General features: G+C 39.4%; 2 protein-coding genes across 2 annotated transcripts in view; both read left to right on the forward strand.

The window, feature by feature from the left end:
• Nucleotides 1–23875, forward strand: part of LOC307137479 (uncharacterized protein) — an 890992-nt gene that overhangs the window by 510966 nt on the left and 356151 nt on the right. The gene's annotated exons all lie outside the window — the stretch shown is intronic.
• On the forward strand, nucleotides 10888–21894 carry LOC307137124 (proteinase-activated receptor 1-like; the record flags this gene model as incomplete). The annotated part of the gene is made up of 3 exons (XM_079834606.1): nucleotides 10888–10909; nucleotides 16641–16706; nucleotides 20795–21894. The coding sequence occupies 3 exons, from the start codon at nucleotides 10888–10890 to the stop codon at nucleotides 21892–21894; spliced, it is 1188 nt and encodes a 395-aa protein (XP_079690732.1).

Raw genomic sequence — 23875 nt, forward strand, 5'->3', positions numbered from 1 at the left:
GAGAGTAAAGACTGCGGATCTATAATGATCGCTACTGAATGGCACTTTAACTTTTGTATTTTTAGAACGATTATAGCCAAATATCTGTCGCAAGAACTAACGTTAACCCAAAACGAACACTAAGCACTGGCTTTAACTAGTAAGTTAGCCAAATCACACACAGAAGCATGTTTAGCATGCCTGTAGATAAACAATACATAAAAGCTCTAATCAAAGAATCATTTACACTAATGTCAGGTTCGCTGTTGAGATTTTAACGTTAATGTTTGTAACGTTAGGTGTTCGTCGGATAACGTTAAGTATGAATGAGCATTTAACAGACTGGTTTGCAGAACAGCGTTGTCATCTGTTTACTTCCTTGCTACAACGTACAATTAACCTATTACAGGAAAACACATCGATGAAAAATAAATCAGACTTACAGGTTGTGGCCCGTAAACAGCTTCTGTTTGTAAATCCAGCTTTCAGGACAAGCCGTTGTGCATATCCTGTATTGAACTTGCGAAGTTTGTGGAAGATTGTGTTGTCCTCCGTGAAATGTGCAGCGCGCGCGTCATGCATCCACGCACCGGCAGTGTTTTTTTTCACGCAGCTGACGTTGTGCAAATCTTAAATTGAAATCGCGAAGACGGTGGATGTTTTCCTCTGTTAGATGTGCTGCAGGAAGCCCTGCGCGCGCCTGTTCCCCGCTGACTCAAACACACGTGCATATAACATGCTGTATGTTAAACGCTCTGCAACGCACCCCCGTCCCTATGAAGGCTGAACAGAGCAAGTACCCCAGACCTGCAATCCGGATGAAAATAACAGCGTTTCCTTGGCATCGCGGCAACAACACTCCAGCCTAACTATACCACAACAGCGCCGCGATACAAAATGGCCTCACCCCCCCTTATTTAATATTCTCGGAGGAGGGGTTTATGTAAATATTGAGCCTGGTGATGTCACCAACCCTGGAGGAATGTGTGTAGTCGCCTACTGGCCGTTTGCTGTAGTTCTTAGAAACTGATTTCTTTAAAAGCAAATATCTCCCTTTGCTTTAAACTTTGAACGTTGTAACTTTGCAGATGTTGTTTATGCTCAAGCAGCAACATTACACGCTAGCTAAAGTTAGAATAGTGAAATCGTTGTTTACCACCCCTTTAATTTTCTCTGCATGCATACATATTTTATTCTATTTACCACTTTATCATGGAGTATATTTCCAATATATACAGTAGCTACTGTGTTATGTCTGTGAAGGTTTTGAAGCAGAGTTTATAATGCATAATATATTATCTGTATTTTCTCATACATGGCTACATATATATATATAATGCGTGTCACCCACATCAATCTATATTAATAAATAATAATAAATAAAACCTGTAATACCTTGAAGCCATTTGATCATTGATTTTGGTTCTGAATTTGCTGGATTCTGGATATTTTGGTTCTGCATTTGCACAGAGGCTGTGATTTTAAGCAATCATCTAGCTCACGGTGTTAATCCATATGTCTACCCAACGTAACTCTCAGCATATACTTTTCTGCCACACACTTACACCAGTATATGTCGTTGTGTTTAATGCATTTTAGATATCAAACATTTCCTAAAGTGAATTACACTAAACCATGTGGTTATTGTTCACTTGTTCACGCTGTTCTGGAAGGCATGTCCCAGGTGAGGTGTTACACCCCGTCTAGGGGGAAAGGGTGCAACATGAAAACTCAGAAAAGCAGTGGAATATGAAGAAAAATATTTATTGATTTAATTTGGGACCTTAGATTCAGGAGTTGACTGGGCCAAAATAACAAACAAAACTTCCTTGTTTTTAAAACCTCTTTCTTAAACCCTAAGCCAAAAGAAAAGAAAAGGAAAATACAATATACAAACTCCCTAACCAAAAACAGAGATCAAAAGTAGTTTACAATAAACAAAAACGGCGTCAGACTCCCTACTTTCCCAAATAATCAGTATTTACAATATATGTACAACCAGGCAAACAAACTGAAAAGGGCAGTCCAAATCCGTGTCAGAAAACAGGCAAAGGATCAAATATACCAACACAGGTCCTCTGATACAAACAGGGTTCAATCTAAACAAACCAGAAATACTCACAGTCTCTAATATTCTTAACACATTCAAACTCTCTTAACACACAAACACACTCTGCACTATACAGGTCAAAAACTCTCTCAGAACACAAGGTCTCTGGGTGTCTGTTTCTCTCTCTTTGTCTCTCTGGGTAGAGGAAGTGATGACATGCTTTTTAAAGTACTGGGGACCAATCAGGACAAAGCATCAATCAGCCTGCAGGAACCAATTAGATGAACTTCCTGGACAGACACACAGGCTGCGTTCGAAACCGCATACTTCCCTACTATATAGTATGTAAAAAGCAGTAGGCGAGCGAAGAGTATGCTCGAATCCTTTGTATTCATAAAAGAGTAGGCGAGAACTACCAGGGTTTTTCTCGCGAGATTCGGACGTGCGTATACTGATGTTGCGTTCGAATATGCCTACTTACCTACTATATAGTAGGCGAAAACAGTACGTGAAAGGAGAAGTATGTTCGAAACCTCAGTAATCATAAAAGAGTAGGCGAGAAGTTCCCGGATGGCCTACTGATTCCGCCCAGATTGTGAAGCACCCATCGTCGGATACTTTTCTATCCCTGCCTTCCCATGAGCCAACAGGAAAGGATACGTCAGGCGGAGAAAAGCCAATCAAATGTGAGTATTACAAACCAAAATCACCGTTCCTTGTGTTAAAATCGCATTTGTTGGACTACTGTAGAGTAACGTTAAACTGTTGAATTGTTAAAAGTGTAAAGACGACAGACAGTATAGTGTAGTTGTGATTGGGCTGTAAAAACACGTTTTATTATGTATGAGCTCCAGTAACACACACACACACACGTCTCCAAAGTGGATTTACATAAACGATATACTTAAAGAGAAAGATGCTTACTAAATGTTTATTTAACATCTGACAGGAACATTTTCGATAAGTATTGCAGATGAGCACATCACAGCATGAAATAGACATCTGATCAGAGTGATGTGTGTGTGCTATAATGTAGAGTTCACTGTGGTCATCACTGCTTACTTTACATGAACGTCAGTAATGTTAATAGATCTACATAAAGTAACTAAACATAAGTTATCTTTTTTAATTTGTCCATTAGTACTGTTGATGAATTGAGGAACATTAACACATCAGCAACTACCTCAACATTTAAGGCTATTGAGCACATAAACTTTTATGCTTTTATCAAGGTGTTGTTTAAGATACAGGTAACATGAATGTTGACTGATGTTACAGGGGCAGAAGAGCACGTGTGTGTGTGTGTGTGTGTGTGTGTGTGTGTGTGTGTGTGTGTGTGTGTGTGTGTGTGTGTGTGTGTGTGTGTGTGTGTGTGTGTGTGTGTGTGTGTGTGTGTGTGTGTGTGTGTGTGTGTGTGTGTGTGTGTGTGTGTGTGTGTGTGTGTGTGTGTGTTTATTTGGTGGAGACTGGAGAGAGGCTGATGAAGGAAGCCTGTCATCAAAGGCTTTGAGTAAACTACAGAAATGAATAAAACATACATTTAAATCTTAAGTTGTATTTTATTTTAATTTCAAACAGAGTTGTTTCAGCACTTTTCTGATTCTTGATGTCTGTGCATTTGCTGCAGAGCTTCTGTGGTTGAGCCTTGCTCAAGGACACACTGGTGGTGACGGCTGCGGAGATGCAAGCAGAAACCTTCAGCTTATCAGTTCAGTGTTTAGCCCACTACACCACAAAAGTCATAAAGCTACAATACAAATAGCATGTAATTGTAAAAATATTAAATCAATATGGCAAGAAATGGGATGCTGACAACAAAATGTTTTAAGTAGTCATGCTGATGGAGAGCAGGCACACGGATGTTTGGAGCAGACATCAGCAGTCAGAGATTGTCCCGCACATGTTCTCCACTCTTGCTTCAAGGTTGTGGGGTACAGGAGGGACATGATGGACGGCTAGGACAGGCGAAGGTGTTCACGGTGGTCAACTGCTTCATCAAGCTGTGTTGAGATGGCAGCAGATGTGGGGTTCACCGTCTGTAAATGTGTGATTATGTTTATTAGAACAATACGTTTGAATAAAGCTTTGTTTCATGGTGACTTATTCATTTGTGATGTTTACTTTTATTCATTCTTTTACTCATTAATTCATGTTTCGTATTGTTGTCAGTAAATAAAATAATTTATTAACTCATGCATTTATTCATTGCTTGACTGAAAATTGGTATTCACATCGGCTGCATTTGTCTAGTGTGTATTCATGCATCACTATGTCATATGACAACAAGTTGCATTTTGCTTGTTTTACTAAAACAATATAATTTTCAGTAAAAAAAAAAAAAAGTAATATAATTAAGTATTGGTCAGCATTTGTTATTATTATTATTGTAAGTGTTTTAGTGGGCTAGCAATGCAATTCATTCTGGGGTAATCTTAATTTTGAATAGTGATACTTACATTTTAAGAGTATAAAATCATCAGTTTTCTCCAAAGGTGAGATCCTCGAACAGCTGAAAGAGGTCTCTGTGCAAACACTGAGGGAAACCGCACAGGTCGGGCTGTGGAGTTACTGATGCTTTGAGCTGTTACTGCACCTGTCACTCATAGGCCTATCTTTTATTTTATAATTACATGGTTGTATCTTTAACAATCATAATAATAAAACAAATATCATGGGTTTGCATACATTATATACAAAGAAAAAACAATAACAACGTTAGATATCTTTGAATAATTCATCATAATGCAATTAAATTTTATTTCATAAGCTTGAGGGATAAAACAGGAGTTAAATTTAAAAAGAAAAAGGAAAATATAAAGGAGATTTAGGCCAATTTTGCTTGTGGATGACATGTTTTGCATATAAAATAAAGAAATTAACAACATATTTAAGAGATCACGATTGTGGGTTTTGGTAAGGATAAAACTGGGTCAGATTAGTAGGGTTAATATCACAAAATAAATGGGCAGCTGTTTCTTCAACAAGCCCACACAATTGGCAAGTTTAATCAATATTAAGATATTTATAGATCGATTAATTAAACCTGTCACTCGTCTTTCAAGTTGTTGCGCTTGAGATAACGTCGTAGGTCACATGATAACGTCAACATGGCGGATAAAGTGCGGATCGCATTCATACTTAACGAGATCAGGCAATATAGTACCTACTCTTTTAGAGCTCGTTAAGTAAGTACTTATTGAAAATGAGTACCTACTCAATGAGTATGCGGTTTCGAACGCAGCCACAGAGACTCACAAAACAATACAGATGTCACAAACACAAACGATAGGGTTGTAACAGAGGTCACATGACTCTGGCGGTGGGTATAGGCTAGAGCTGATTCTCTTTACATTCATGATGAAAACTGTGCACACTTAGATAACTGCAGTCTTTCCAGTAAACATTGCTGGAAGAATGGCACACAGACTGATCTGGATCGTCTGTTAATGAACCTGGGAGAACCTTTCCAGTCAAAGTATGATAGACTATTGTTTTCTTTAATGTTACGTTTTTGATTTGGCTCATCATGTCTTAAATACAACTGTGAGTAATTTTTCAGTATTTCACAACCCCAAATCAGAAAAAGTTGGGACAGTATGGAAAACACAAAAAAAAGAAAAGAAGTGATTTCTAAATTTACTTTGACTTGTATTTCATTGCAGACAATATGAACACAAAATATTTCATGTTTTGTCTGGTCAACTTCATGTAATTTGTAAATATGCATCCTTTCCTGTCATTCAGACCTGCAACACATTTCAAAAAAAGTTGGGACAGGAGCAATTTAGGGCTAGTAATGAGGTAAAATGGTTAAATAATGATGTGATTTGAAACAGGTGATGTCAACAGGTGATTGTAATTATGATTTGGTACAAAAGCAGCATCCAAGAAAGGTCTAATCCTTTAGGAGCAAAGATGGGCCGAGGATCGCCAGTTTGCCAACAAATACGTGAGAAAATTATTGAAATGTTTAAAAACAATGTTCCTCAAAGAAAGATAGGAAGAGATTTTGATATTTCACATTCAACAGTGCACAACATAATTAAAAGATTCAAGGAATCTGGAGGAATTTCAGTGCATAAAGGACAAGGGCGCAAGCCTAAGCTGAACAACCGTGATCTCCGATCCCTCAGGCGGCACTGCATCAAGAATCGTCAATCATCTATAACACCACACGATATCACCACATGGGCTCAGGACTACTTTGGCAAACCTTTGTCAAGTACCACAATACATAGTCACATCCACAAATGCCAGTTAAAACTGTACTGTGCCAAAAGGAAGCCCTATGTTAACAGTGTCCAGAAGCGCCGTCGACTTCTCTGGGCTCGGAGGCATCTGGGATGGACCATCACACAGTAGAAACGTGTACTGTGGTCAGATGAATCAGTATTTCAGGTATTTTTTGGGACGAATGGATGCCGTGTGCTCCGGACCAAAGAAGAAAAGGATCATTCAGACTGTTACCAGCAACAAGTCCAAAAGCCAGGGTCTGTCATGGTATGGGGTTGTGTCAGTGCCCTTGGCAAAGGTAACTTGCACTTCTGTGAAGGCACCATTAATGCTGAAAAGTACATAGAGATTTTGGAGCATAATATGCTACCTCCAAGAAGACATCTTTTCAAGGGACGTCCATGCATATTTCAACAAGACAATGCAAAACCACATTCTGCACATATTACAAAGTCCTGGCTGCAGAGGAAGAGGGTACGGGTACTTGACTGGCCTGCCTGCAGTCCCGACCTATCTCTAATAGAGAATGTGTGGCGCATTTTGAAGCGCAAAATGCGACAACGAAGACCCCGTACTGTTGCCCACCTTAAGACTTGTTTGCAGGAAGAATGGGACAAAATTACACCTGAAACAGTTCATCACTTGGTGTCTTCAGTCCCTAAATGTCTTTTAAGTGTTGTGAAAAGGAATGGCAACATTACAAAGTGGTAAATGCTTTACTGTCCCAACTTTTTTTTAAATGTGTTGCAGGTCTGAATGACAGGAAAGGATGCATATTTACAAATGACATGAAGTTGACCAGACAAAACACGAAATATTTTGTGTTCATATAGTCTGCAATGAAATACAAGTCAAAGTAAATGTAGAAATCACTTCTTTTTTTCTTTTTTTTGCGTTTTCCATACTGTCCCAACTTTTTCTGATTTGGGGTTGTATGAAATATTCCTTGGTTAACAGTTCAGATTAACTTCACATGTTTGGGATATCAGAGACTCCAATTATGTATGTGTAAACATTACATATAAATTCAAAGCCTTGCAAAGACAAAATTCAAAGACAAAATGTACCTAGCAGGTCTTATTTGGTCACTATTATTCATTCAAGATTCAAGATTCAAGAGTTTTATTTGTCACATACACAGTTATATACACAATATACAACTGGCAGTGAAATGTAAACAGGTCTGCTCCATGGACAGTGCAAATAACAGTTACAAGAAATTAAAATAGAAATAGAATAAAATTAGAATAAAAAGTATTAACATAAGTAGAATTATAAATAAATCAAGTAAAAGATAAAAATAGGAAATAAGATAAAAATAAAAATATAAAAATAAAAATATAAAAATATAAAAAAATAAAAAAAATAAAAAAAAATAAAAAAATAAGTGGATATGATAAGTGAGATAAACTGTAGACTTAGAAATAAGTGGTTAACATAAATATATATATATGTATATATAAAGAAGTATAATGTGCAAGGTTTATTACAGGTTGTTACGCAGTAACAATAGGAAAGTAAAGTGCAGTGCAATGGCAGTATGTGGATGTTAATGTTTAAACTGGATGTTTATGTGTGTGCGGGGGTGAAGTGAAGTCACGTGACTGAGTTCAGGAGTCTGATGGCCTGGGGGAAGAAACTCCTCCTGAGTCTTTCAGTCTTTGCCATCAGGCTACGGAAGCGCTTACCAGATGGCAGCAGGGTGAAGTGAGAGTTTGCAGGGTGATTAATGTCTCTGATGATTTTAGTAGCTCTACCTCTGCAGCGTTTGGTGTAGATGTCCTGCAGAGACGGGAGAGCTGAGCCTGAGATGCGCTCGGATAAGCGCACCACTCTTTGCAGGGCTTTGGAATCGTGACTGGTGCTGTTCCCGTACCACGCTGTGATGCACTGAGTCAGGACACTTTCTATCGCCCCTCGATAGAAAGTTTTCAGGATGGCTGGTGAAACCCTGAATTTCCTCAGCTGGCGCAGGTGGTACAGTCTTTGCCTGGCTTTTTTCACCTGTGTCTGGATGTGTGTAGTCCAGGTCAGATCCTCGGAGATGTTCACACCCAGGTATTTGAAGCTGCTCACTCTCTCTACCGGTGTCCCGCTGATCATGAGAGGGGAGTATGACCGATGCTGTCTCTTCCTGAAGTCCACAATCAGTTCTTTGGTCTTGTTAACATTCAGAGAGAGACAGTTGTCCTGGCACCATGATGTCAGTTGCTCCACTTCGTCCAAGTATGCCGTCTCATTGTTGTTGGAGATGAGACCCAGGACAACAGTATCATCAGCAAACTTGATGATCGAGGTGGAGCTGTGTGTGGACAAACAGTCATGGGTGTAGAGAGAGTAGAGCAGGGGACTCAGCACACAGCCCTGTGGAGCTCCAACACTCAGGGTGATGGAGGTGGAGGTGAACTGGCCTTCTCTCACCGCCTGGGGTCTGCCAGTGAGGAAATCTTCAATCCAGAGGCAGAGAGAAGAATTCAGGCCTAGATCCAGGAGTTTGTGTGTTAGCTTAATGGGAACTATGGTGTTAAAGGCTGAGCTATAGTCAATAAATAGCAGCCTGACATAGTTCCCACTTTTGCTGTCGATGTGAGTGAGGCAGGAGTGAAGGACGTGAGAGATGGCATCTTCAGTCGATCTATTGGGACGATAGGCAAACTGAAGAGGGTCCAAAGTGTCAGGAATGGAGGAGCAAATGTTGTTTTTAATGAGTCTCTCAAAGACCTTCATGACTAAAGATGTGAGAGCCACTGGACGATAGTCATTTAGGCAAGAGGGTTTACTGATCTTAGGTACAGGGATGATAGAGGATCGTTTGAAGGAGGTGGGGACAACAGATGTAGCAAGGGACTCGTTAAATATGGATGTAAAGAGCCCTGCGAGCTGATCAGCACAGGACCGCAGAACACGACCTGAAATACCATCCGGCCCAGCAGCTTTCCTGACATCCACACGTTTGAGTGCCCTCCGAACCTCGTCCTCCGAGACAGAGATCACGTGACCGTTGCTGCTCTGAGGGACTCTCTCTGACGCGTCACTCGCCGGAGTCGCGCTGCCGCGATTACCATCAAAGCGAGCGTAGAAAGAGTTTAGCTCGTTCACCAGCAACGGATCAGCTCTCACCTCTGCAGAGGATTTAGTTCCAAAAGCACAGATGGTCCTCAGTCCCTGCCACATCCGCCGGGAGTCGTTGAGTTGGAAATGAGATTCCACTCGGTCTTTATAGCGGAGTTTTGCGGCTTTAACGGCGCGCCGGAGGGCGTAACATGAAGCTTTGTACTCCCTCATATCCCCCGTTTGGAGACCGGCATTGTACGCGATAGTGCGCGTGTTAACTGCGCACTATCGTAAATGTAACATGTAACGCACACATGTAAAGCACACAGAGTAACTTAATAAGCAATTGTGGTTTTTGACACTTAAAACCATTAAGAGAATATCGCAGCAATATCTGGTGTCTGCAGAGACGCAAAGAGACATATTTTTGATACCAAGGTAAATCAGATAGTCCATTCCCAGACAGTCAATCTATCCGACTCATCATTCAACATGTTAAAGCAAATCCAAATCAATTGGGTACATTTCTGTGAAATGTGAGCACATTCATTATCCTCAAAGGATGAATCTCCGCCAACGAGTGTGTGGATTAACAAAGAACTCCTACCATAAATTGAACTCAATGGGATGAACCAGTTGATTATTATTAGTATTATTCATATTAACGTTTTAATTATTGTTTTAAAATCTCCTCCATCATGGAAAACATCTCCAATCCACTAGTTCCCTTTCGTTCAGTCACTACGACGTAACGTTAGTGACTAATGAATGGGGGTATCGCTTAGAAGCCAATTACCTTCGAGAATCTAACAACGTCCAATGGCAGTGCCAATGCCATGGGCATGTGGAATTTGCATGCGTAACTCCGCCCCACCGCGTGGGTATATAAGGAAGTACGCTGGCAACATCGCATTATGTTTCTGCTTTGGAGCCAAGAACTACTCTTCACTCCTTCAAGCCTGATATTGAGTCTTTGTCAGCCTTCGAGACGAGCAGCTTTCCAGTGGCGTTGGTGTAAACGGCGCGTTCCAGTGAACACATATTTCCTGCCTGCTGATCTGCGCAGTGGTCTGCTAGACAGCTGGTGTGTGCTTCCCTGGGTGCTTTGGCGTCACTGCGAGGCATCCTCTCACAAAAAGAGCTTGCACGTGGCTGGTCCTTTTCAAGATGTCTCGCCCGTGCACTTCTGGGTGCGGCTGGTCGTTGTTAGCCTCTGATGGGCACAATCACTGTCTGGTATGCTTGGGCTTTCAGCATGCCCAGGCAGCGTTTGTGGATGCGTCATGTTCCCACTGCGGGAACATGACCATCGCGGTGCTGCGATCGAGACTCGAGGATCTTCATAAAGAAGTGAGAATCCCCTCTGCCACACCCCAATCTACCGTCTCCACGAGAGGCGGTACTTTGGCTGGTGGCCAGGGTGATCTGAGGGTGACGTGTGGAACAAAGCCCCGACACTCATGCCTCGGGCCACACCCCCCTCAAGCGCACCGCAACCCGTGAGTGGCCAGGCTGAAATCGCGGGCCCGGCCCCCCCGCGCATTTCGTTTGGCGCTCCAGAGGATGACGCGATGTCGGTCGCCGTGTCACAAGGTAAGCTCGAGTCCTCCGGTGATGATGACTTGGCTGTGCTGCCGCCTTCGGGCGTGCCAGCATTGCCCGAGTCAGACCCGGAACTGACAGCCATGCTGTCTCGGGTAGCCGCGAGCCTCGGGCTAGAGTGGAACCCTCCGCCCTGCCCTGAGCGCTCACGGCTGGATGTTTGGTTTTCGGGGGCGCGTGCGCTGACACCCGTCAGTCCCCGCCCCCAAAACCTTTCTTTCCTGAGCTGCATGAGGAGGTTGCACGGTCCTGGAAGTCCCTGTTGTCTTCCCATGACTGTTCGGCGACCTCCTCCGCCTTCTCCACTCTCGATGGGGCCACGGCCAATGGGTACACTGGGGTCCCCCCAGTCGAACGTTCTGTTGCGATGCAACTGTGTCCTCAGAGCACTTCGACCTACCGTGGTGATCCTAAGCACCCCTCCAAAGCCTGTAGATTCTCATCAACCTTGGTGGCGAAATCTTACAGAGCTGCGGGGCAGGCTGCCACCTCGTTGCATGCCATGGCAATTCTGCAGGTCTACCAGGCCCAGTTGCTCAGGGAAATGCACGAGGGTGGAGCTGATCCACGAGGGTGGAGCTGCGTGCCGCCACCGGCCTCTCCCTCCGGGTGACGAATCCATCCATATTCATAAGAACTTGATTTCTGAAACTTATTCTAAAACGTGTTTGTACAACCTTAGACTTACTTTGGTCCTTTTTTCTTTTTCTTTCACACTTCATAAGATTTAATAGAGAATCTGAATCTGAATAATTTAACAGGTAATGGAATGAGGGGGGGTTAGGAAATGTTCTGTATTTTTACAGAATAATGTGTAATTTTACATAAAAATTGTATTCATATTTTACAGATTTTTTCTGTAAAAATAGAAAAAAGGAAACCAATGCATAACTACAGAAGTCATTCGACATGTTTTTTTTACCATTTAAGATAATTTTTTGGTTAAAGTGAGTTTTTTTAAGGCTAAATAATAGCATTTGTACATATGTGATTTTAATGGTAAAAGACTGTAAAAATGCTACGGTGAAAAACAGTTAACTGGGCTGCGTTCAGCCCCGACAAAACGTTGCAAAACGTTTTTTAAACGGAAACGGTGCTGCGTTGAACACCCTGTTCTGTTGACGCAAGAGTTGTAACTATGGCAGCCGAGAAGGCCATTCTTTGTGTTCTTTTTGAGGAATTTTCGGAGCCTGATAAAATCGATATAAATACGTGTTTAATACTGCAAAATACATGCAATCACTGCCCTTACCGTCCAGAATAAATGACAACACCCCAATCCTATGTATTTAACTTTTTTATCTCCTGGTAATCAATTCTAATTTAAATCATTTTATTTCTAGTTCTTACTTTTTTAATAGCTTGTATTTTCTTTCTCACTTTATGTCAAGCACTTAATTACATATATGAAATTTGGTATAAACTTGCTTTGCAATTAAGCTAAAGATATAAATAAATACATCATAATGTTGATTTTTATATATATATATATATATATATATATATATATATATATATATATATATATATATATATATTATATATATATATTATATATATATTATATATATATATATATATATATATTATATATATATTATATATATATATATATATATATATATATATATATATATATATATATATATATATATATATATATATATATATATATATATATATATATATATATATATATATATATATATATTAGCCTACTATAAAACTCTTACGACAATCATGTCTTCTAATACCAGCGGACACATTAAACAACTTTACTTCCATTGTGTGAGCTGTCTCTTTAATACCGCGTGGTTTATATACATGTTGCTTCTGATTGGACTGACATATTTGACACACCCACCAAACGAGAAAAAACGCATCTCAAACCCGTTGCACACCGGTGCGCACCGTTTCCAGGAAACATGACGTTCAACCGGAAACCGTAGCAAAACGTTGCGCACCGGTTTGAGCGTTGAACGTGCCCCTGGTTAACAGAAATCCCCTGAATTCCCTACGTGACACGTCACATTTTATGTATTTTCATTGAAATAACTGTTTCTTCTTTTTTTTTCTAATCATTTATGTACATTAGGGTTTTATGTTACATATAATGTTGTGAAATTAATGTTTATTGCATTTTTTTAATTTGTGTGTTACCATGATGGTTGTCACAGTGACGAACTCTGTGACTCCCTCCTCTGGCCACCAGAGGGAGCCATCACCAGAGTACTAACTCACCATTGCACTACATTTCCCAATAGCCCGTACCTTGGACTGATTTCTCGCCAGCTGTTACCCATCACCCGGACTATATAGGACTGCCATTCACTCCAGTGCACCGCGAAGTCTTGTTTTGCCTAGGTGGACATTTCTGAGCGTTTATATATCCTGTTTGACTGCCTGTTGCCGACCACTGTTGTTACCTCTGCCTGCTGCCTGCCTTTTGATCCTTGCCTGGTTATTCTTCTGTGAGTGTTATCTGCCTGCCCTGACCTATTGCCTGTCATCTGACTACGTTTTCTGCCTGCCCCTGTCATTTCCAGTTTATCCCTGTCTGACACTGCCTGTACGACCACACTATTTCATTAAAGCATGCAAATGGATCCCAGTCTAAGTGATGAATCATTACAATGGTGTTTAGTGTTTGTGTGAATGAAACCTTCCATATATTAGTATTGTCCTCCTAAAAGCTGATCCCTATACATCAAAATTTGGCTTTGATACGAGATTCCTTTCTCTATGCTCAAGATCGTATAAAAAACCCTTAAACGTTTTGGGATTAGATTTAGAAAAGGCCTTCGATAGCATAGACCATCGTTTTTTACGTAAAGTTCTACATAGTTTCGGCCTTGGGGAATCAATATGCAGATGAATTAATCTTCTATATGCAGAATGTCAGAGTCATATAGCTATTGATTAATGGCCATCTGTCCCCTCCAGGTACGATTCCTTCAGGAGTGCGCCAGGGTTGTGGATTATCTCCGTTGCTTTTCACATTAGCTATAGAATCATTAGCTCAAGCTATTAGGCAAATTTCCGAATTGAAAGGGTTAGTAATTTCGGGGAGCTTGGGCAAAGAAGCAAAGTTATCGTTATATATGGATGACCTTACCCTTACCCTGCAATCATTGAGTAGAAAAAGCATTACAGGTATGTGAACGGTTTATGCTAGCTACTGGTATGAAAATTAATAGAAGTAAAAGTGAGATTTTATATTTAAATTGGCCGGAACTTAAACTAAATTTTAATAAGCTGGATATTCATTAAAAATAAAGTTCAACCACACATTTCCAATATTAGAATCCGAAGAAAGCTTATGCAGCGACTGTGTTCTTCCACAACCAGGCACAGCGCAATATGCTATCTTCGGCATGTTTATTGCTCTGTTGCATGATCCGTTTAGCTCCTACAGAATATGGTGTACATATTTATCTGTTGAGGCGGCGTTTCAGCATACGATGACGACAAGGGTCGACATATTCTGAGATTGAGCGTTTTCTGGGCCTGGTGTCAATAAAAGCTTTTCTTTGACTAACAAGGAACTTTTCAGCTCTGAAACTTACAGGATATTCTTATATCACGATGAACCTTTATATATCAAACTCTCAAGGGAAAGTTGATTTCTCTATTCATCACCCCTTTAATTCATCATTGTCATTAGGATATGTACCAAAAACCTTTAAGCCGCCTTTTATTAAACCTCCTATTAAGAAAAAAACTACTTGATCCTAAAGATTTAGTTCATTACAGACCAATCTTGACGGTTTCTTTCAAAAATACTAGAAAAGGCAGTATCCTCACAACTGTGTTCGCTTTTAGAAAGTAATGGTATCTGCGAGGTATCTGCAGAGCTAATTACAGAGAGGTAAGGAACATTTTGTAATTTCACAGGAGTTGTCCAAAAAAAACAGACTTGGCTAGACATGAATACACATCGCAACCTAGACGATTCAATATACTGAATTCAAGATGTACTTTCTGAAAAAAGTCTCAAAAGTTTGCTTCTCATGCAACGTAATTAAGATTATGTTTTTGCAATGTTTACAAATAACATTCATATTTCAAATACAGCAAAGCTCCACCCCCTCCCCCTCCCTGACTTTTCTGTTGCATTGTTGAGCAAACAGGTACATGTGGAAATTGGTAATACTATGATAGTTCCAGACAGCAAGGCATCATACCATGAATAAATTATGAAAATACCGGTTCATCCGATCCAGTTAAAACATTCAAATGGACAGCTCACAAATCAGACGTCGCTAATCCACCAGTGCCTATACATTTGGGAGTAAAGTGTCTGGAGTTAGAAATAGCCAGCTGATCATCATGGGGATTAAAATAACCTTGCTTTCTGTTGTAATTGCACAAACGTGCACTGCCACCATTGACGGTAAGTAGATCATCAGTTCAATATACGTAAAAAGTGACATAATTTGATGTCTTGCTGGTGCGTAACATAATGTGTGACTGAACCCTTGATAGCATCTTATTATGAGTGTAAGGAATTTTTATTTGCTTTCACAATTCATAGTGTTTTTGTAAAATTGTATCATATTTATTTGAAATTTAGTTTAAAAAACAATTCCACCATGGTACGGTGATGGTATCAGATGCATTGTAAAAATTGCTGTAATCAAAAAAGCGTGTATTCAAGAATTCAAGAGATGTTATGCACCCACAGAACAATATTAGACAAACCATTTAAGGTCCTCAGTGCTCTCTGCTGTATGTTTGCCAATGTCTGCCCAAACAATGAAACGGTGCAGAGCAATGTTTCCCAGCCTTTGGGGTTATATACAGCTTTATCAACAGCAAAGCCGAATGTGCTCCTTTTTACTCCTTTTATGCTTGATATAATTGATCATTATCATTAATTTTACGAAAATAGTTTAAATATACTATTTTAATATATTAAAATCATACTGAAATGTGTGTGACAAACACAAATGACCAATATTTGATTTGCTATTCATACAAATATATTAAGCCATCTTGCTCAGATTATTTTGATCAGTTAAATATATTTTTTTATAGGTTTAACAAAGCAAAATCTTTGTCAAAAAGAAAAAAATCTCTCACAAAAACAGTTTTTATAAAAACACGAGATAGCAAACGATATAAAGTATAAACGCATAAAGTAATTTTAAAAATCTTAAAAAATACATTTCATATCTTTATTACTTGAAGAGTAAGATAAGTATCCTTACCTGAAAAGCAACTCACACATGTTCTGTTCAACTAAAAAGAGAAAAAGACATGATTGGTAGGAAACCAGTTACAATTTTAAAGTTAACATTTTTAGACATTTTAAGAAAGAAAAAATGTATCTCTGTTGACAATCTGTGTAATTGGATGGCTGAGCTCCAGAAAATCAGTAAAGCGGTGGCTTTGACAGTTACAGATTTGAAAAACAAAAATAGCCCTAAACTCTAACACAAAGAACCATTTCGGCATATAAAGGGTTCTTCAGAACGATACATTTCTAAATAGTACTGTTCCTACATGTAAAGAACCTTTAAAGAACCATCTTTTTTTAGTGTACCTCAGAATTAGAGAAAAAAGACTATTGCAACTTCTGTTTCATACCGACTTTAATTTACAAAAATATACCTGCAGGAGAAGTACCTGGCTGCAGTCTGAAGAGTGGGGCGGCCTGTGTGATATTATGTGCAGCAGAATATGGAGATGTTGTGTATATTTGACATGTCTTTATTTACAGATGTCTACACAGGAACAGACGAGTGGACTCTGCCACTAATCCTGGACAACAATGACACTCTGATAGGTAAGGCCACTTGTTGTACAAGCAGTCACACTCCCAAATAACATTATACTTCCCTACACTTCACAGCAGGCTGCACCTGGGGCGGGGCTACACTTGTCACTCCGCCCCATTCTTATGATTGGCTCAGTTCTCTTTCATAGGCATACATGATAGGAAACATGTTCAGAGTTGTCTTTGCTATAATGCACCTAAACCTACTCATAACCCTATTGCTAAACATAACTCCACCACAGAGATGGAGCTGGACTAGGTCAAGATCCTCTCATTACGTCCAGAGAGGAGGATCTGGATGTCATATGGCTCTGCAGTGAGCACCACTTGGTTAGATTGATGAGAAAATATTCAGAATTCACTCCCTAGACCCCAGAAAGTGTAAACGAGCTCTAAAACATTTTAAACTTGTCCACTTTTGACCACTTCCAGAGGTAGTCGAAAAGCATTTGACCGGATTGCTTTCATAGTGTAAATGTTCGATCATCATCAATGCCAGAAGATATGTCTTCTTCTATCAGCCTGAGAGTTTGACTGAGAAAGCCATAAGAGCAGAAGCAGGAGACGAAGTGATGATAATAAAAAAGAGCATATAATTACTATGTTCAGTCTAGTGAATGTGTGTTCTTCTTCATACCTTGTACAAGTTTACATTTTGTGCTTTTGTTTTTGTTTATTATAATTTTTTATTTAGTTGTTTTAATTTCTGCTTTAAAATAGTAAACAGTCAGTAGTTTTACGTTCAGAATGTAATGTTTGCATTTTAACCCTTTTTTGGCATATAATGTACAGCATAGCCTACATGGATACATTCATTACATTTGTTTTCATAGACTTTATATTAATCATTGTTCGGAGGACAGCATTGGGCAGGATATGGAATGAAAATTCTTTAAAGTAATATTTTCAATGTATAATAATTTTTTGATTTTTCATCCAATTAATCGACAAAATTATTTACAGATTAATTGATTGTAAAAATAATCGATAGTTGCAGCCCTACATCAAACACATGAAATGCTCTCACAGCTGTATAATACAAAGCAAAAAGTGGATCTCTCTTAATTTTATATTAATAAATAAAACAATAATAGTAAATAAAACCTGTAATAGCCTACCATTGTTACAATCCCCAGTCACAGCACAGTCTCCAGCACTACAATTCCCAGAATGCCTCTTGGTCCTCACCTGCACACACTCAATCACCCACACCTGTTTCTAATGAATCACCTCATCAGCTCCCTATATATGCACACACCTCAGGCCCCGTCTACACGAAGCCAGAGCTTTCCCTATCCAATCTTTTTTTTCTCCTCGTTTTAAGAAATATCCGTACACGAGAGCACTAAAACCTTTCCTGTAGCTCAAACAGTAGAGTGTGGCGCTAGCAATGCCAAGGACATGAGTTCGATTCCCATGGAAAGCAAGATGTGTATCTTGAATGCAATGTAAGTCGCTTTGGATAAAAGCGTATGCCAAATGCTTAAATGTAAAAAAAAAAAATTACTTATAGCATTACAGTTAAACGCGTCTCCGTGTGGACGGGCCTCACTTTCAGTCTCTGGGTGTGTCTCAATCAGCTCCTTTGTTCAATAATCAGGGCACTGATCAGAGAGTCGGCCATTTTAAGGGCTGTCTCAATCGCAGAATCCTTCCAGTGCACTGAAACGTTTGTGCATATTTCCTGACAACCATTTGATAATTGATTTTTACATATTTTGGTTCTGCTTTTGCACAGAGGCTGATTTATGCAGTTATTTAGCTCCCGGTATTAATCCCTATGTCTACCCTATGTAACTAAACTAACAGCGTACAACTTTTCTGGCAGACACGTGTATATGCCGTTGTGTTTGAAGCATTTTAGATATTTCTAGCTATTTCCTAAATTACTTTTTTTTTTTTTTTTTTTACAATTTTCTTATTTTGAAATGAGTTTCGCACCATAAATAATAGGGGAAGTGTTGTAACACAGGGTCAGATGCAGACCCATCACTGCGGTTTAGAAAAATCTGACATATTCATACGAGTGAGGTCATAAGAATTAGCCACCTCCTACAAATACGTACGAATTGATCGTGAGATAGTGCTGTGTATGCACTTGTCATCTTATCGGATAAAAGCACATTTTTTAGAATGTATGCGCATCTTGGCATTTCCATTCAATGTTTTTTAATGTAATATCCCAAAATTCACATTAAAATAGGTGGATGACAACATATAGTAAGTTATATGACATATAACCACATGAGAACAGACAAACACACCACAGTTTTTGTGCTAAATAATACAATACAATTATTATTATTTTCACTTTATTCAAAAATGTTTATTCTTTGTTCTTCAATAATGTTCTTGCGTAAATTTAGACTGTGTGGATCTTATTTCAGCAAACTAGCTCTCATTGTTACATCTATCCCCAGCCTGTGTTACAACTCACCCGAGAAGTGTAGGTTGTTCACAACAGAACCATTTGTGTTTGAAATGAACTAATCTGTGTGTACACGTCCACGTAATATTGTAGTAGACAAATGTGGCTAACATGTATAATTTTTTGAGAGGTCTAGCACAATCAACTACAGAGTTACCAAACAAAAGGGGTTACATTCATCCCCGGTCTCCCCTATAGCTGCACTATGATACGGTGATAGTGTAAAGTGTCTTTTGTTTCAACATTTGTTGTATTTTATTTCCACATATTTTTGTTAAGGAATTTTATTTTGGTGTTGAGTCCTCTGAGAGAGTGGATGATGTAATGAGAAGGGGAGTGCGGGAAAGGAGACGGAGTAGAGAGTGCGGGAGCGAGGATTGTGGTGTTTCTCTGCTAAATAAAAGTTATTAGCCATCAATATTATTAGCCAGATTTCAAGTCCATCGTCTTTATTGAAATCAATCCACAGCAGCTAAACCCCACGTCTTACAATGGTATCAGATCCATTGTAAAAATCGCTGTAATCAAAAAAGCATGTATCCAAGAATTCAAGAGATGCATCCACATAAAAATAACATAAGACAAACCACATAAGGCAATGAGATCCTCAGCGCTCTCTGCTGTCCAAACAATGAAACAGTGCAGAGAAATGTTTCCCAGCCATGTCATCTGTTTGTCAGTAATGAAGCAGCACTTTATTGCATTCAGATTATGAATGACTATATTTATGTCCATATATTCGTAATAGTATCAAAATATGGGGACTAGGCATGTGCCGGTATCAAATTTTCATGTTGCGATTAATTGCTGAAGCTTTTATCACGGTATACGGTATTATCACGATATTGAAATAAGTACACAAAAAAAGTGTTGTCATACTATAACAGGTTAAATCACTTTCTTATAACAAAAGAACCAAACATTTAAATACAATAAAGCAATACACAAAAATGTATAAAGTAAACAAATATTTAAAACAGATTAAAGAGCAAAAGAATTATAAAGAACAATAGGTATGCTGAAATGTACATTTAACTAAGATTAATACATGCTTTAGAAGTATTTTTCATTGTCAGTTTGTTGATGAAGGAACTAATGTTAAATACTGGAGCCTTGTAAAGTGTGTGATTGAACAACAGTCAGAACATATTCAAACAATATCTAGGGCATGTAATTTAGTCCAGATTAAAATATAAAATGCAAGTTTGAAAATGAATAGCCTTAAGTCTTTAAGTATTATGTATTAGGTTATGTGATTACTGGGGAAACGGCTGCATTTCTGCTGTTCTGTCAGCGCCCTCTGCTGTCGAAGAATGAATATGCACTTCAGCGTGTCTCCTCATTCCGCCATGTGCTCGGCTCATGCACGGTCTATTTACATCAGTGCGCGTTCCTCTTTGACCTGTTTTTCATTTTAAACGGTTGATGGGTAAAGTATTCTTAAAATTCATTCTAAAAATCTGAATAATTCGTAATAAATAATTATTCACGGTATTTTGAAGTGCCCACGATAACAATATTGTGCATGTTCATTATTGCGGTATATCATATTACCGTTTACCGGCACATGTCTAATGGGGACACTATTTTTCTTTGCATAAAAGAAAAGAAAGACCCTGTTGTGTGAACTTTCACTAATGGTGTTGTGCTTTTGTATGTTCATCAACAGATGGCAGCCTCTTAGGCAGTTTTATTGGTAAACCAGACTGTATTTTTACTCCGGACCAAGCACCACTCAACTATTCACTCAACACCACCTCACTGTCCATCTCAGAAGAGGCTGTTCTCTTTCTCAAAGGCTTGATGGTCACACGTGTCATGCCCTTGTTCTACATCTTCATCATCCTCATTAGTTTGCCTATGAACACTTTGGCTTTGGTGACGTTCACCTGTAGAATTAGAGTGAAGAAACCAGCCGTGATCTACATGTCTCACCTGGCGTGTGTGGACCTGCTCTTCACCCTGCTGCTGCCTCTGAAGATCCACTACCAGCTGAACGCTTCAGATTGGGTGTTCGGTGAGGTGGCGTGTCGAGTGCTCAGTGCTGCTTACTACTGCTACATGTACTCCTCCATACTGCTGATGATGTGCATGAGTGTGGACAGAATGCTGGCCGTGGTGTTTCCCGTTCCCTCACTAACCTGGAGGAGTCCAAGGAAAGCCACGTGTGTATGTGTGCTGGTCTGGCTGCTGGCGCTCGCTGGTACGGTGCCACTTCTCTTAATGAGACAAACGCTTAAGATTAAGGATGTGGGCGTCACTTGTCATGATGCACTGCTCCACAATGACCCTACAGTGCTGTATTATGTGTACCTGTTCTCCATCCTCTCCTGCCTCTACTTCTTCTTGCCACTGGTTGTCACATTAGTGAGCTACTTTACTATCATATATGTACTCAGTGCAAAGTCTGATCGCTTAGCAACATCATCATCAACATCTTCAGGCAAACGAAGGAGAGCTGTGATTATGGTTATTGCCGTGCTGATTGAATTTGTGGTGTGTTTCGCTCCAACCAATGGCATCCTGTTGTACCACTGTGTTCGTTTAGCTACTGGAGGAGAGGGAGATTCATCATATGTTGCTTACCTGTTGGCTGTGTGTTTGGGGAGTGCAAGTGTTTTTCTGGATCCTCTTCTGTACTACTACGGCTCGTCTCAGTGCAGACAGCAAATCAGATCTGTGTTGAAAAGGGAAAAGGCAAAAAAAACAACTGCAACAAGAAAAATGGAGTCCACATCTGTCACTAAAACCAGGCTTGCAGTAAAGTGAGTGAATTAAAAAAAAAAAGATCAGGTATGTGGTTTTCCTATTTGCCAGTTTCAGTATATTATATTATTATATATGTATTATTGGAAACAACTTTTTGAAAAAAACTTTTTCAATGATCTTGTCTATGAAGGGGAGATTTGAGATTGGTCAGTAGTTGTCAGCCTCTGCAGAAAAAGAGAAATCTTGATAACACCATATTGAGCAACTACAGACCAATCTTCATTGGCAAGATCATTGAAAAAGTTGTTTTCAATCAGCTGAAGAAATTCTTGAGCTCAAACGGATACTTTGACACTTTTAAATCTGTTTTCCGACCGCATCACAGCACAGAGACAGCGCTTATAAAGATAATAAATTGTATTTGCTTAAATATAGATCAGGCTTTATGGGATGGTCCTTAAATGGTTCAGGTCATACAACCCCAAATCAGAAAAAGTTGGGACAGTATGGAAAACGCAAAAAAAAAAAAGAAGTGATTTCTAAATTTACTTTGACTTGTATTTCATTGCAGACAATATGAACACAAAATATTTCATGTTTTGTCTGGTCAACTTCATGTCATTAGTAAATATGCATCCTTTCCTGTCACTCAGACCTGCAACACATTTAAAAAAAAGTTGGGACAGTAAAGCATTTACCACTTTGTAATGTTACCATTACTTTTCACAACACTTAAAAGACGTTTAGGGACTAAAGACACCAAGTGATGAAGTGTTTCAGGTGTAATTTTGTCCCATTCTTCATGCAAACAAGTCTTAAGGTGGGCAACAGTACGGGGTCTTCGTTGTCGCATTTTGCGCTTCAAAATGCGCCACACATTCTCTATTGGAGACAGGTCGGGACTGCAAGCAGGCCAGTCAAGTACCCGTACCCTCTTCCTCCGCAGCCAGGACTTTGTAATGTGTGCAGAATGTGGTTTTGCATTGTCTTGTTGAAATATGCATGGACGTCCCTGGAAAAGATGTCTTCTTGAAGGCAACATATTATGCTCCAAAATCTCGATGTACTTTTAAGCATTAATGGTGCCTTCACAGAAGTGCAAGTTACCTTTGCCAAGGGCACTGACACAACCCCATACCATGACAGACCCTGGCTTTTGGACTTGTTGCTGGTAACAGTCTGGATGATCCTTTTCTTCTTTGGTCCGGAGCACACGGCATCCATTCCTCCCAAAAAATACCTGAAATACTGATTCATCTGACCACAGTACACGTTTCTACTGTGTGATGGTCCATCCTAGATGCCTCCGAGCCCAGAGAAGTCGACGGCGCTTCTGGACACTGTTAACATAGGGCTTCCTTTTGGCACAGTACAGTTTTAACTGGCATTTGTGGATGTAACTACATATTGTGGTACTTGACAAAGGTTTGCCAAAGTAGTCCTGAGCCCATGTGGTGATATCGCTTATAGATGAATGACGATTCTTGATGCAGTGCCGCCTGAGGGATCGGAGATCACGGTTGTTCAGCTTAGGCTTGCGCCCTTGTCCTTTACGCACTGAAATTCCTCCAGATTCCTTGAATCTTTTAATTATGTTATGCACTGTTGAATGTGAAATATCCAAATCTCTTCCTATCTTTCTTTGAGGAACATTGTTTTTAAACATTTCAATAATTTTCTCACGTATTTGTTGGCAAACTGGCGATCCTCGGCCCATCTTTGCTCCTAAAGGATTAGACCTTTCTTGGATGCTGCTTTTGTACCAAATCATAATTACAATCACCTGTTGACATCACCTGTTTCAAATCACATCATTATTTAACCATTTTACCTCATTACTAGCCCTAAATTGCTCCTGTCCCAACTTTTTTTTAAATGTGTTGCAGGTCTGAATGACAGGAAAGGATGCATATTTACAAATGACATGAAGTTGACCAGACAAAACATGAAATATTCTGTGTTCATATTGTCTGCAATGAAATACAAGTCAAAGTAAATTTAGAAATCACTTCTTTTTTTTTATTTACGTTTTCCATACTGT

Source organism: Gobio gobio (genome assembly GCF_949357685.1).
Source record: "Gobio gobio genome assembly, chromosome: 14".
Classification (NCBI taxonomy): Eukaryota; Metazoa; Chordata; class Actinopteri; order Cypriniformes; family Gobionidae; genus Gobio; species Gobio gobio.